Source organism: Delphinus delphis, chromosome X (assembly GCF_949987515.2).
Source record: "Delphinus delphis chromosome X, mDelDel1.2, whole genome shotgun sequence".
NCBI classification, from domain to species: Eukaryota; Metazoa; Chordata; class Mammalia; order Artiodactyla; family Delphinidae; genus Delphinus; species Delphinus delphis.
The window spans coordinates 68,130,410-68,145,840 of record NC_082704.1 but is presented as its reverse complement, the minus strand read 5'-3'; the positions used below and the strand labels follow the sequence as shown (position 1 = coordinate 68,145,840).

At 40.4% G+C, this 15,431-nt stretch overlaps 1 protein-coding gene across 12 annotated transcripts in view; it reads left to right on the top strand.

Moving 5' to 3' along the window:
* Positions 1-15,431, top strand: part of TAF1 (TATA-box binding protein associated factor 1) — a 97,926-nt gene that overhangs the window by 13,606 nt on the left and 68,889 nt on the right. For all 12 annotated transcript variants that reach the window (XR_009518000.1, XM_060002380.1, XM_060002379.1 and 9 more), the window contains exons 9-18: positions 832-1,008; positions 1,375-1,502; positions 1,596-1,703; positions 1,820-1,993; positions 2,442-2,615; positions 2,845-2,949; positions 4,727-4,927; positions 5,097-5,238; positions 5,655-5,785; positions 6,437-6,517. Coding sequence is in view for 11 of the 12 variants with exons in the window: in XM_060002380.1 (XP_059858363.1) it covers positions 832-1,008; positions 1,375-1,502; positions 1,596-1,703; positions 1,820-1,993; positions 2,442-2,615; positions 2,845-2,949; positions 4,727-4,927; positions 5,097-5,238; positions 5,655-5,785; positions 6,437-6,517 (1,421 nt within the window). In the remaining variant the exon portion in view is untranslated. The remainder of the gene's footprint in view (positions 1-831; positions 1,009-1,374; positions 1,503-1,595; positions 1,704-1,819; positions 1,994-2,441; positions 2,616-2,844; positions 2,950-4,726; positions 4,928-5,096; positions 5,239-5,654; positions 5,786-6,436; positions 6,518-15,431) is intronic.

Genomic DNA, 15,431 nt, shown 5'->3' with positions numbered 1-15,431 from the left:
CCAGCACTGTAGCTTGCTGGTCGTTGAGTGAAACTGGGTGCTGGTGTTGAGATGGAGATCTCTGGGAGATTTTCGCCGTTTGATATTATGTGGAGCTGGGAGGTCTCTTGTGGACCAGTGTCCTGAAGTTGGCTCTCCCACCTCAGAGGCACAGCACTGACTCCTGGCTGCAGCACCAAGAGCCTTTCATCCACCCGGCAAGAACCTTTAGAAGGTATTCGGGAAGAGGAATCAGAGGAAGAGTGTGGAAGCCGAACTTTGTGAGGTTCCAGAGCACAGACACGTACACACCTCCCGTCTCCTTCACCAGCATTTGCACCTCTGCTTCTTGCTGCCCTCAGAGGCCGCGAATCTCTGCAGAGTACGCCCAGTTCCTTATTCAGGCCTGTGCCCCGCTGTGGGTGGAGGTCATGGGAAGGATGCGACTGCCGGCTGACCTGGAGCTGAACCTCTTTCCTTCCTTCTATCTAAACACTTTATTAGTTACATAGCAGTCATACTTGGATGTTTTCATAATTTACCAATAATTATTGTATTTTAAATATAACATTTTACTACATTTATTGTTAGCGTATTTTACCATATCATTTATTACCATAATTTATTTAATCAGTCCATTACTAAACACTTAGCTGTTTAAATTTTGACTATTATAAAAAAACATTGCAGTGAGCATTTTTGTCTGCAACATTTTTTAAAATACACTGTATCCACTAGGTTCCTTTTCAGTAGCCACATGAGTAACTACTAGCATTTGCTCCTTTTCCCTTTGCTAGAATTGAAGGGGGCATAAATGTTTTGTTTGTTATTGTTTTCTCGTGTTTTGACTAGGTTTTGCAGCAACCCTGGATGATGACAAACCTTGGTACTCCATTTTTCCCATTGACAATGAGGAGCTAGTATATGGACGCTGGGAGGACAATATCATTTGGGATGCTCAGGCCATGCCCCGGCTCTTGGAGCCTCCTGTTTTGACACTTGATCCCAATGATGAGAACCTCATTTTGGGTATGGTACTGGCTGGGTCAGTGTTTCTCCTCCATAATTGACAGCTTGCTCTGCTAATGTCGGGGGCAGGAGCAAATCAGAAGGGTTGGGAAGGTCAAGACTAGAAGCTTCTTGATAGCAGTTTGAGAGAGCAAAGTTGTGGCTGTCAGTTTCTAGTATTTGTGTATTGTTTAGGGGAAACTCATAAGATGGGAATGTTGGAAAGTAGTACCTTGGAGATGTCAGGAGTGTAGTTTGGTTGGAGTTGATTATGGACTAGAAGTGGTCTGGAGAAGGATGAGAAATCTGGTTAGGAATTGCAAAGGTGTCATTAGGAAAGGTGAATCTTAAGGGATAACAACTCCAGGGTGACTTTTGTTTCCTCAGAAATTCCAGATGAAAAGGAAGAGGCTACTTCTAACTCCCCCTCCAAGGAGAGTAAGAAGGAATCATCTCTGAAGAAGAGTCGAATTCTGTTAGGGAAAACAGGAGTCATCAAGGAGGAACCACAGCAGGTCTGTGAAGGGAAAAGGGGTTTGGTGTTTAGAAGAACAAAGAAAGGTAATGGAGAAGGATAGTCTCACTAAGGTTTGATGATCTATCATTAGAACATGTCTCAGCCAGAAGTGAAAGATCCATGGAATCTCTCCAATGATGAATATTACTACCCTAAGCAACAGGGTCTTCGAGGCACCTTTGGAGGAAATATTATCCAGGTAAAAGTAGCATTTTTTCTGTGGTGAATGGGAACCACTGCTTTTTTATGATGGAGGATATGGGTAAATCTTGCCTAGGCTGGAGTTTAATTTGAACCCTTATATTTCTGTCTTAGCACTCAATTCCTGCTGTGGAATTGCGGCAGCCCTTCTTTCCCACCCACATGGGGCCCATTAAACTACGGCAGTTCCATCGCCCACCTCTAAAGAAGTACTCTTTTGGGGCACTATCTCAGCCAGGTCCCCACTCAGTCCAGCCCTTGCTAAAGCACATCAAAAAGAAGGCTAAGGTATGATTGAATCTTGGTTAGAAAAAAACAGCTATAAAAGACATTGGAGTACAAATGGGGGAGATGGACTGGATATTAGATGATACTAGGATATTATTTATTTTCTTAGATGTGATAGAATGTTACTGTGGTTATTTAGGAGAATGTCCTTATTCTTGGGAGATGTATGAAAATGCGGTGAAGTGCCACGATAACTGCAACTTTGAAAAACGGTTAAGCAAAATCTATTGAGAGAGAGTTACAGGTAAAACAAATATGGCAAAATATAAAGTTACATCTAAGTGGTGGGATAATAGGTGTTCATAGTTTTGACTTTATGTTTGAAAATTTTTGCAATGAAATTGGAAAAAAAAAGGCAGGTAAGAGTTGTTGATGTCTCAATGAACAACATCACTCTGTAATTATTGTCCTGTCAGTAGCTGTACTGTATTGTCTTTGTTCTTGGCAGATGAGAGAACAAGAGAGGCAAGCTTCAGGTGGTGGAGAGATGTTTTTCATGCGCACACCTCAGGACCTCACAGGCAAAGATGGAGATCTTATTCTTGCAGAATATAGTGAGGAAAATGGACCATTAATGATGCAGGTTGGCATGGCAACCAAGATTAAAAACTACTATAAGCGGGTGAGTCTGCTCAGAAAATCTTTGTTGTTAGTATAGTTGTAGTTAAATATCCAGTGATCATATGTGAACGTGTATTTTCTTATTTTATACTAGAAATTTATTGGGAGAAAGGAATGATATCCATTTTGCAGGTAGTACTATTAGTAGAATGCTGTGCTCATGGAATATTTTGTGTAGGCTTATTGATTATATTCTGGGATAGTAACTGGGTCTGCTGCATTCCTTATAGAAACCCGGAAAAGATCCCGGAGCCCCAGATTGTAAATATGGAGAAACTGTTTACTGCCATACATCTCCTTTTCTAGGCTCACTCCATCCTGGACAATTACTGCAGGTGAGGAATTACTTCCTGTTGTAACTCTTTCCTAAGGAAATTGACAGATGAGGAGCTAGTCAGCCCAGAAAGGACCAATTCTAGTTGATTGAGATACTGTTTATACATCAAGTATGGGAAAGAGCAATATAAACTAAAAATGATTATAATACAAAAATTTTTTGCATCTTTTTATTGAAACTGGCTCCTTATTATGTTATTCAGTAAGTTAAATTTGAAATAGTTTTTTGAAAATACCTAGTGGTAAGAAGTCTAGAAACATCTGGGTGGCATAGGGAAATCAACCTGGGATTAATAATTTACTATAGGGACTTCCCTGGTGGTCCAGTGGTTAAGACTTCACCTTCCAATGCAGGGGGTGCAGGTTCAATACCTGGTTGGGGAGCTAAGATCCCACATGCCTTGGGGCCAAAAAAGCAAAACATAAAACAGACGCAATATTGTAACAAATTCAATAAAGCCTTTAAAAATGGTCCACATTTTAAAAAAAATCTTAAAAAATATTTACGATAGTTAATTTATGAATGTTTAATTTGTATGTGTAAGATGGGTATGTTTTGATTATATTAGTCATGGTCATTTTGAGTATTGAACCACCCTGAACTGTGCTACTTACAGTCCCCAGCTGTAGTGAAATGGTTTTTTCCCCTCTTTGTTCTGATGGGTATAGAGATGCCCTTTGGTAACCTAGCTTTTACATGTTTTGTTAAGGCAATGTACAGAGGTCCACAAATGATGTGAGGAAATCTTTAGCACTTTTCTACCTTGTTTCCCCCCCACTCCCGCCCCACTTCATTTCTCTTGGCAATCTTAACCATTTTACCTGCTCTTGTACCTACTTTATTCCATTGTTTCTATTGCTTATTCTCTTAAAGCATCTAATAAGCACATTTTTTTTTTATCCTCTACATCTGTAATCCATTTCCCACCATATTTTGAGTATCACCTTCATATTGTTCCTGGAGTTCCTACCCCTGTAACTTTCTATTGAGATTTTCTACCAGTCCATCCCCTTCTTATGTGGCTACTTTTGTAGTCTCTCAGAGAGATCCTTTTTTACCTTCCCCTGTAACTCTTTTTCACATTTAGAATTTTCTTTCCACACCTATCTATTGAAGATCCTCCCTCTTTCTACTTTTCTGATTTTTTTGAAAAGTCTTTCCTTAGAATCACAGCTTCTTGTGATAGTTGATCCTCATCTGGCTGCTGCTTAAACAAGCTCAAATGTTTCTGTCCTGCATGTTTAGTCTGTCTTTTCTAGCACACTTTCTAATTCATCAGTTGTTTTTGTTGTTTTGTTTTTTATTGATTTACTTAACAAATGTTTTGATCTCACATATTATGTCAAGGGCTATGCTAGGTCTAGGGTAATAGTATGGTACTTGTTAGTTTATAAAGTGATTTTCATATGTAATCTTTATAGCAATCGTGTGAGGTATAGGCGTTTTAAATATCTCCATTTTGGAGATGAGGAAAATTAAGCTCATAGCTATTAAGTAATTTATCTGACATCATACAGTGAGTAGCAGAGCCAGTGTCATCTGAATCCAAATCCTGTAGTTTCCCTACTACTGACTCTTAAAGGTAGCCAGTGGGTAAAAAATTATCTGTCTAATCCCATTTGATACTCCATGTTATAATTTGTTTACGTTATTCGATAGACCTTAGATGGCATAATGGGGATAGAGAGCAAACAAGCTTGATTTTCCTTTCTCATTAGTTTACTAAATTTCCAGGGTTTCTCTGTATATAACTTTTGTGTTTTTGTTTTTGTTAGGCATTTGAGAACAATCTTTTTCGTGCTCCAATTTATCTTCATAAGATGCCAGAAAGTGACTTCCTTATCATTCGCACAAGACAAGGTTACTATATTCGGGAATTAGTGGATATTTTTGTGGTTGGACAGCAGTGCCCCTTGTTTGAAGTTCCTGGGCCCAACTCCAAAAGGGCCAATACACATATTCGAGACTTTCTCCAGGTAAGAATGAGAGGATAGGGAGGGGCTCTGGGTGTACATAAAAGGATATGTGGACTTGGGGGCACACCAGGAAAGATCAAAACACATAGGGCATTAGCAGGGGAAGGGGCCCTGGGGAGGACTTTTATCCTTACTTTGCCAAATAAAAAAAATTCGGTTTGTTGGGCAGGTGTTTATTTACCGCCTGTTCTGGAAGAGTAAAGATCGGCCACGGCGGATCCGAATGGAAGATATAAAAAAAGCCTTTCCTTCCCATTCAGAAAGCAGCATCCGGAAGAGGCTAAAGCTCTGCGCTGACTTCAAACGCACAGGTCATCAATTGTGACTGATTATATGTCCTCTCTGCCTCTCTCCAAGAAAGGAATTACGGCTTCCAGTTAAAAGGATAAACATACAGTTAATAAAGTAGAAAAAAATAATAAAGTCATCAAAAGGAGGTAGCAAATCTTCTAATTATGGAGACTCTGATTACTATTTAATTTTTTTTTTTTTTTTTTGCTATTTAATCTTGCCTGTCAGGAAATTCAGTGTGATTATTGGATGTCTTACATGAGATATAGGAAACCTAGCAGCAGGGCTTTTCTTTGCCGGACAGTCAGGCTAACTGTGGCTAGGCCTGATACCTTCTGGGACATTGCCTAGTTCAGTCTTGTTTCGCTATCCCTGTTGCTGTCAATGAAAGGGCCTTTGGAATTCAGAATGGTCTCATTTTCTCTATCTTTTCTAGGCATGGACTCAAACTGGTGGGTGCTGAAGTCTGATTTTCGTTTACCAACTGAGGAGGAGATCAGGGCTATGGTGTCTCCAGAGCAGTGCTGCGCTTATTATAGCATGATAGCAGCAGAGCAGCGGCTGAAGGTGAACACCTTCCTCTTAGGCACTACTTGTGCCTATGGGTTTTTTTCAGAGAGATGAGGGTGAAGACTTTTCTCACTGGCTTACAAATGATGGTTACTAGATTATTACCAACTATTTATAAAGTCAAACTGTATGATATACTCTGTGTACATCAGTTCTGGGGTAAACTGCATTGTAGCTACATACCAGTGGGAAGGCCTAGTGAGGGACTTAGGGCATATTGTTTTGCTTTGAAAATGGTTGCTCATTCATTTGGGTGGTGGTTTTAATCTCTGTTCTTTGTAAGACAGGTGTGTTAGCAGGAAAAGTACTTCTTAGTTGTTTTCTATAGCCTTCCAGGTGGGCAGAGATGATGATGGTGCTGGACATGTGGCTTAGAGAAGCATAATGTCCTTATCAGGCCAAAATAGGAAAGGTCTAGCTGGGGTGAGATAGCACAACTCTGTCCCATTGAGTTAATAAGCATCTCTATTCCGCTTCCTAATGGGCCTTAACTATCCACATGTATTAGCCTAAGGATGTAGAATGGTGATAGGTACGCCTAAGACTTTACAGAATCCATTCTCTATGCAAAATGGGCTTTTGGTGTTCTGTACTTGGTATTCAGTGAAACTTGTGCTTTGTCTTATGCATGGATTTGTCCTCTTCCAGGATGCTGGCTATGGTGAGAAGTCCTTTTTTGCTCCAGAAGAGGAAAATGAGGAAGATTTCCAGATGAAGATTGATGATGAGGTACGGCTTTAATCTTCATTGGTACATCCCATTTATCCTTTTTTTTAAAAAAACAGCTTTATTGAGATGATTGACATACAATAAACGGCACATATTTAAAGTGTACTATTTGGTACATTTCGTTGTATGTTTATACCTGTGAAATTGTCGTGACAAGATAATGAGTGTATCTGTCACCCCCACAAGTTTCTTCGTGCCTCTTTGAAATCCCTTTCTCCATTCTCCTCCCTTCTCTCTACCCTCCCTGTCCCTCCTTGACAACCACTGATGTGCTTCCTGTCACTATAGATGAGTTTACACTTTTTAGAATTTTAGGTAAATGGAATCGTACAGTTACATGTACTCTTTTTTTTTTATTGTGGTAAAATACATGTAACACAAAATTTACCATCTTAACCTTTAAGTGTGTATTCAGTAGTGTTAACTACATTCACATTGTTATACAGCCAATCTCCAGAACGCTTTTCATCTTGTAAAACTGAAACTATTACCCATTAAACAGTAATTCACCGTTTTTCCCTCCCTCAGCCCCTGGCAACCACCATTTTACTTTCTGTCCCTATGAATTTTACTACTTTAGGTGCTTCACCTTACAGTATTTGGGTTTTTTTTTTTAACATCTTTATTGGGGTATAATTGCTTTACAATGGTGTGCTAGTTTCTGCTTTATAACAAAGTGAATCAGCTATACACATACATATGTTCCCATATCTCCTCCCTCTTACGTCTCCCTCCCTCACACCCTCCCTATCCTACCCCTCCAGGCGGTCACAAAGCACCTAACCGATATCCCTGTGCCATGCGGCTGCTTCCCACCAGCTATCTACCTTACATTTGTTAGTGTATGTATGTCCATGCCTCTCTCTCGCCCTGTCACAGCTCACCCTTCCCCCTACCCATATCCTCAAGTCCGTTCTCCAGTAGGTCTGTGTCTTTATTCCTGTCTTACCCCTAGGTTCTTTGTGACATTTTTTTTCTTAAATTCCATATATATGTGTTAGCATACGGCATTTGTCTTCCTTTTTCTGACTTACTTCACTCTGTATGACAGACTCTAGGTCTAGCTACCTCATTACAAATAGCTTAATTTTGTTTCTCTTTATGGCTGAGTAATATTCCGTGGTATTTATGTGCCACATCTTCTTTATCCATTCATCTGATGATGGGCACTTAGGTTGTTTCCATCTCCAGGCTATTGTACATAGAGCTGCAATGAACATTTTCGTACATGACTCTTTATGAACTTTGGTATTCTCAGGGTATATGCCCAGTAGTGGGATTGCTGGGTCATATGGTAGTTCTATTTGTAGTTTTTTAAGGAACCTCCATACTGTTCTCCATAGTGGCTGAATCAATTCACAATCCCACCAGCAGTGCAAGAGTGTTCCCTTTTGTCCACACCCTTTCCAGCATGTATTGTTTCTAGATTTTTTGATGATGGCCATTCTGACTGGTGTGAGATGATATCTCATTGTAGTTTTGATTTGCATTTCTCTAATGATTAATGATGTTGACCATTCTTTCATGTGTTTGTTGGCAGTCTATATCTTTGGAGAAATGTCTCTTTAGGTCTTCTGCCCATTTTTGGATTGGGTTATTTTTTTGTTATTGAGCTGCATGAGCTGCTTGTAAAGTTTGGACATTAATCCGTTGTCAGTTGCTTCATTTGCAAATATTTTCTCCCATTCTGAGGGTTGTCTTTTGCTCTTGTTTATGGTTTCCTTTGCTGTGCAAAAGCCTTGAAGTTTCATTAGGTCCCATTTGTTTATTTTTGTTTTTATTTCCCTTTCTCTGGGAGGTGGGTCCAAAAGGATCTTGCTTCGATTTATGTCACAGAGTGTTCTGCCTATGTTTTCCTCTAAGAGTTTGATAGTTTCTGGCCTTACATTTAGGTCTTTAATCCATTTTGAGCTTATTTTTGTGTATGTTGTTAGGGAGTGGTCTAATCTCATACTTTTACATGTACCTGTCCAGTTTTCCCAGCACCACTTATTGAAGAGGCTGTCCTTTCTCCACTGTACATCCCTGCCTCCTTTATCAAAGATAAGGTGACCATATGTGCATGGGTTTATCTCTGGGCTTTCTATCCTGTTCCATTGATCTATCTCTCTGTTTCTGTGCCAGTACCATACTGTCTTGATTACTGTAGCTTTGTAGCATAGTGTGAAGTCAGGGAGCCTGATTCCTCCAGCTCCGTTTTTCGTTCCCAAGATTGCTTTGGCTATTCGGGGTCTTTTGTGTTTCCATACAAACTGTGAAATTTTTTGTTCTAGTTCTGTGAAAAATGCCAGTGGTACTTCGATAGGGGTTGCATTGAATCTATAGATTGCTTTGGGTAGTAGAGTCATTTTCACAATGTTGATTCTTCCAATCCAAGAACATGGTATATCTCTCCATCTATTTGTATCATCTTTAATTTCTTTCATCAGTGTCTTATAATTTTCTGCATACAGGTGTTTTATCTCCTTAGGTAGGTTTATTCCTAGATATTTTATTCTTTTTGTTGCAGTGGTAAATGGGAGTGTTTTCTTGATTTCACTTTCAGATTTTTCATCATTAGTGTATAGGAATGCAAGAGATTTCTGTGCATTGATTTTGTATGCTCCTACTTTACCAAATTCATTGATTAGCCCTAGTAGTTTTCTGGAAGCATTTTTAGGATTCTCTATGTATAGTATCGTGTCATCTGCAAACAGTGACAGCTTTACTTCTTTTCCGATTTGGATTCCTTTTATTTCCTTTTCTTCTCTGATTGCTGTGGCTAAAACTTCCAAGACTATGTTGAATAAGAGTGGTGAGAGTGGGCAACCTTATCTTGTTCCTGATCTTAGTGGAAATGCTTTCAGTTTTTCACCACTGAGGACGATGTTGGCTGTGGGCTTGTCATATATGGCCTTTATTATGTTGAGGAATGTTCCCTCTGTGGGTTTTTATCATAAATGGGTGTTGAATTTTGTCAAAAGCTTTCTCTGCATGTATTGAGATGATCATGTGGTTTTCTCCTTCAATTTGTTAATATGGTTTATCACATTGATAGATTTGCGTATATTGAAGAATCCTTGCTTTCCTGGAATAAACCCCACTTGATCATGGTGTATGATCCTTTTAATGTGCTGTTGGATTGTTTGCTAGTATTTTGTTGAGGATTTTTGCATCTATGTTCATCAGTGATATTGGCCTGTAGTTTTCTTTCTTTGTGACATCCTTGTTTGGTTTTGGTGTCAGGGTGATGGTGGTCTCGTAAAATGAGTTTGGGGGTGTTCCTCCCTCTGCTATATGTTGGAAGAGTTTGAGAAGGATAGGTGTTAGCTCTTCTCCAAATGTTTGAAAGAATTCGCCTGTGAAGCCATCTGGTCCTGGGCTTTTGTTTGTTGGAAGATTTTTAATCACAGTTTCAATTTCAGTGATTGTGATTGGTCTGTTCATATTTTCTATTTCTTCCTGATTCAGTCTTGGCAGGTTGTGCATTTCTAAGAATTTGTCCATTTCTTCCAGGTTGTCCATTTTATTGGCATAGAGTTGCTTGTAGTAATCTCTCATAATCTTTTTTGTTTCTGCAGTGTCAGTTGTTACTTCTTTTTCATTTCTAATTCTATTGATTTGAGTCTTCTCCCTTTTTTTCTTGATGAGTCTGGGTAATGGTTCATCACTTTTGTTTATCTTCTCAAAGAACCAGCTTGTAGTTTTATTGATCTTTGCTATCGTTTCCTTCATTTCTTTTTCATTTATTTCTGATCTGATTTTTATGATTTCTTTCCTTCTGCTAACTTTGGGGTATTTTTGTTCTTCTTCCTCTAATTGCTTGAGGTGCAAGGTTAGGTTGTTTATTCGAGATGTTTCCTGTTTCTTAAGGTGGGCTTGTATTGCTATAAACTTCCCTCTTAGAACTGCTTTTGCTGCATCCCATAGGTTTGGGGTCATTGTGTCTCCATTGTCATTTGTTTCTAGGTATTTTTTTATTTCCTCTTTGATTTCTTCAGTGATCACTTCGTTATAAAGTAGTGTGTTGTTTAGCCTCCATGTGTTTGTATTTTTTACAGATCTTTTCCTGTAATTGATATCTAGTTTCGTGGCGTTGTGGTCGGAAGAGATACTTGATACAATTTCAGTTTTCTTAAATTTACCAAGGCTTGATTTGTGACCCAAGATATGATCTATCCTGGAGAATGTTCCATGAGCACTTGAGAAAAATGTGTATTCTGTTGTTTTTGGATGGAGTGTCCTATAAATATCAATTAAGTCCATCTTGTTTAATGTATCATTTAAACTTGTGTTTCCTTATTTATTTTCATTTTGGATGATCTGTCCATTGGTGAAAGTGGGGTGTTAAAGTCCCCTACTATGAATGTGTTACTGTCAATTTCCCCTTTTCTGGCTGTTAGTATTTGCCTTATGTATTGAGGTGCTCCTATGTCGGGTGCATAAATATTTACAATTGTTATATCTTTTTCTTGGATTGATTCCTTGATCATTATGTAGTGTCCTTCTTTGTCTCTTCTAATAGTCTTTATTTTAAAGTCTATTTTGTCTGATATGAGAATTGCTACTCCAGCTTTCTTTTGGTTTCCATTTGCGTGGAATATCTTTTTCCATCCCCTTACTTTCAGTCTGTATGTGTCTCTAGGTCTGAAGTGGGTCTCTTATAGACAGCATATATATGGGTCTTGTTTTTGTATCCATTCAGCCAATCTGTGTCTTTTGGTGGGAGCATTTAGTCCATTTACATTTAAGGTAATTATCGATATGTATGTTCCTATTCCCATTTTCTAAATTGTTTTGGGTTCGTTATTATAGGTCTTTTCCTTCTCTTGTGTTTCTTGCCTAGAGAAGTTCCTTTAGCATTTGTTGTAAAGCTGGTTTGGTGGTGAACTCTCTCAGCTTTTGCTTGTCTGTAAAGGTTTTAATTTCTCCATCAAATGTGAATGAGATCCTTGCTGGGTAGAGTAATCTTGGTTGCAGATTTTTCTCCTTCATCACTTTCAGTATGTCCTGTCACTCCCTTCTGGCTTGCAGAGTTTCCCTTGTGTGTTATTTGTTGTTTTTCTCTTGCTGCTCCTAATATGCTTTCTTTGTATTTAATTTTTGACACTTTGATTAATATGTGTCTTGGTGTATTTCTCCTTGGATTTATCCTGTATGGGACTCTCTGTGCTTCCTGGACTATTTCCTTTCCCATATTAGGGAAGTTTTCAACTATAATCTCTTCAAATATTTTCTCAGTCCCTTTCTTTTTCTCTTCTTCTTCTGGAACCCCTATAAGTCGAATGTTGGTGCGTTTAATGTTGTCCCAGAGGTCTCTGAGACTGTCCTCAGTTCTTTTCATTCTTTTTTCTTTATTCTGCTCTGCAGTAGTTATTTCCACTATTTTATCTTCCAGGTCACTTATCCGTTCTTCTGCCTCAGTTATTCTGCTATTGATCCCATCTAGAGTATTTTTCATTTCATTTATTGTGTTGTTCATCATTGTTTGTTTCATCTTTAGTTCTTCTAGGTCCTTGTTAAATGTTTCTTGCATTTTGTCCATTCTATTTCCAAGATTTTGGATCATCTCTAATATCATTATTCTGAATTCTTTTTCAGGTAAACTGCCTATTTCCTATTCATTTGTTAGGTCTCGTGGGTTTTTATCTTGCTCCCTCATCTGCTGTGTGTTTTTCTGTCTTCTCATTTTGCTTATCTTACTGTGTTTGGGGTCTCCTTTTTGCAGGCTGCAGGTTCGTAGTTCCCGTTGTATTTGATGACTGTCTCCAGTGGGTTGTGTAGGCTTCCTGGTGGAGGGGACTAGTGCCTGTGTTCTGGTGGATGAGGCTGGATCTTGTCTCTCTAGTGGGCAGGTCCACGTCTGGTGGTGTGTTTTGGGGTGTCTGTGGACTTATTATGATTTTAGGTAGCCTCTCTGCAAATGGGTGGGGTTGTGTTCCTGTTTTGCTAGTTATTTGGCATAGGTTGTCCAGCACTGTAGCTTGCTGGTCGTTGAGTGAAGCTGGGTGCTGGTGTTGAGATGGAGATCTCTGGGAGATTTTCACTGTTTGATATTATGTGGAGCTGGGAGGTCTCTTGTTGACCAGTGTCGTGAAGTTGGCTCTCCCACCTGAGAGGCACAGCACTGACTCCTGGCTGCAGCACCAAGAGCCTTTCACCCATACGGCTCAGAGTAAAAGGGAGAAAGAGTAGAGAGAGGATTAGTAGAGGTAGGAAGAAAGAAAGGAAGGAGGAAGGGAGGGAGGGAGGGAGAGAAGGAAGGAAGAAAGAAAGGAAAGAGGGAAAGAAAGGAAGGAGGGAGGAAGGAGGGAAGGAAGGAAAAAAGAAAGAAGGTACAGTAAAATAAAATAAAGTATAATAAAGTTACTAAATTAGAAAATAATTATTTAGGGGAAAAAAAGGGAGAGATAGAACCTTAGGACAAATGGTGGAAGCAAAGGTATACAGGCAAAATCTTACACAGAAGCATACACATACACCCTCCCAAAAAGAGGTGAAGGGTAAAAAAATCATAAATCTTGCTCTCAAGGTCCACCTCCTCGATTTGGGATGATTCGTTGTCTAAAGGAGGGAAGGAAGGAAGGAAGGAAGGAAAGAACGAACGAAAAAAAGAAGGTAAGGTATAATAAAGTTATTAAAGTTAATTATTAAGAAAAAAACTTAAAAAAAAACGGATGGATAGAACCTTAGGACAAGTGGTGGAAGCAAAGCTATACAGATAAATTCTCACAGAGAAGCATACACATACACACTCACAAAAAGAGAAAAAGGGGAAAAAATCATAAATCTTGCTCTCAAGGTCCACCTCCTCGATATGGGATGATTTGTTGTCTAAAGGAGGGAAGGAAGGAAGGAAGGAAGGAAGGTAAGAACGAACAAAAGAAAGAAAGAAGGTAAGGTATAATAAAGTTATTAAAATTAATTATTAAGGAAAAAAATTTTTAAAAACGGACGGATAGAACCCTAGGACAAGTGGTGGAAGCAAAGCTATACAGATAAATTCTCACACGGAAACATACACATACACACTCACAAAAAGAGAAAAGGGAAAAAATCATAAATCTTGCTCTCAAGGTCCACCTCCTCGATATGGGATGATTTGTTGTCTAAAGGAGGGAAGGAAGGAAGGAAGGTAAGAACGAACGAAAGAAAGAAAGAAGGTAAGGTATAATAAAGTTATTAAAATTAATTATTAAGGAAAAAAATTTTAAAAAACGGACGGATAGAACCCTAGGACAAGTGGTGGGAGCAAAGCTATACAGATAAATTCTCACACGGAAACATACACATACACACTCACAAAAAGAGAAAAAGGGGAAAAAATCATAAATCTTGCTCTCAAGGTCCACCTTCTCGATTTGGGATGATTCGTTGTCTAAAGGAGGGAAGGAAGGAAGGAAGGAAGGAAAGAACGAACGAAAGAAAGAAAGAAGGTAAGGTATAATAAAGTTATTAAAATGAATTAAGAAAAAAAGGATGGATAGAACCCTAGGACAAGTGGTGGAAGCAAAGCTATACAGATAAATTCTCACACAGAAGCATACACATACACACTCACAAAAAGAGAAAAAGGGGAAAAAAATCATAAATCTTGCTCTTGAAGTCCACCTCCTCAATTTGGGATGATTTGTTGTCTATTCATGTATTCCACAGATGCAGGGTACATCAAGTTGATTGTGGAGCTTTAATCTGCTGCTTCTGAGGCTGCCGGGAGAGATTTCCCTTTCTCTTCCTTGTTCTCACAGCTCCCAGGGGCTCAGCTTTGGATTTGGCCCCGCCTCTACATGTAGGTCACTGGAGGGCGTCTGTTTTTTGCTCAGACAGGACGGGGTTAAAGGAGCTGCTGATTCGGGGGCTCTGGCTCACTCAGGCCGGGGGGGGGGGGGGGGGAGGGGCGTGGAATGTGGGGCGAGCCTGCAGTGGCAGAGGCCGGCGTGACCTTGCACCAGCCTGAGGCCCGCCATGCGTTCTCCCGGGGAAGTTGTCTCTGGATCCCGGGAACCTGGCAGTGGCGGGCTGCACAGGCTCCCCGGAAGAGGGGTGTGGATAGTGACCTGTGCTCGTACACAGGCCCCTTGGTGGCAGCAGCAGCAGCCTTAGCATCTCCCACCCGTCTGTGGGGTTCGTGTTTTTACCCGCGGCTCGCGCCCGTCTTTGGAGTTCCTTTAAGCAGCGCTCTTAAACCCCTCTCCTCGCACACCGGGAAACAAAGAGGGAAGAAAAAGTCTCTTGCCTAGACCTTTTCCTGGACTCCCTCCCGGCTAGCTGTGGTGCACTAACCCCTTCAGGCTGTGTTCACGCCGCCAACCCCAGTCCTCCCCCTGGTCTCTGGCCAAAGCCCGAGCCTCAGCTCGCAGCCCCGCCCACCCCGGAGGGTGAGCAGAGAAGCCTCTGGGGCTGCTGAGTGCCTGTCAGCACCGATCCTCTGTGCGGGAATCTCCCCGCTTTGCCCTTCACACCCCTGTTGCTGTGCTCTCCTCCACGGCTCCGAAGCTCCCCCCTCCGCCACCCGCCACCTGCAGTCTCCGCCCGCGAAGGGGCTTGCTAGTGTGTGGAAACCTTTCCTCCTTCACAGCTGTCTCCCACTGGTGCAGGTTCCGTCCCTATTCTTTTGTCTCTGTTTATTCTTTTTCCTTTTGCCCTACCCAGGTACGTGGGGAGTTTCTTGCCTTTTGGGAGGTCTGAGGTCTTCTGCCAGCATTCAGTAGGTGTTCTGTAGGAGTTGCTCCACGTGTAGATGTATTTCTGGTGTATCTGTGGGGAGGAAGGTGATCTCGGTGTCTTACTCTTACACCATCTTCTCCTCTGCTCCAGTATTTGTTTTTATTTATATCACTGATTTATTTCATCTGGGATAATATTCTCAAGGTTCATTCAGGTTGTAGCATGTGTCAGAATTTCCTTCCTTTTTTTTTTTTTTTAGAGTTTTTGT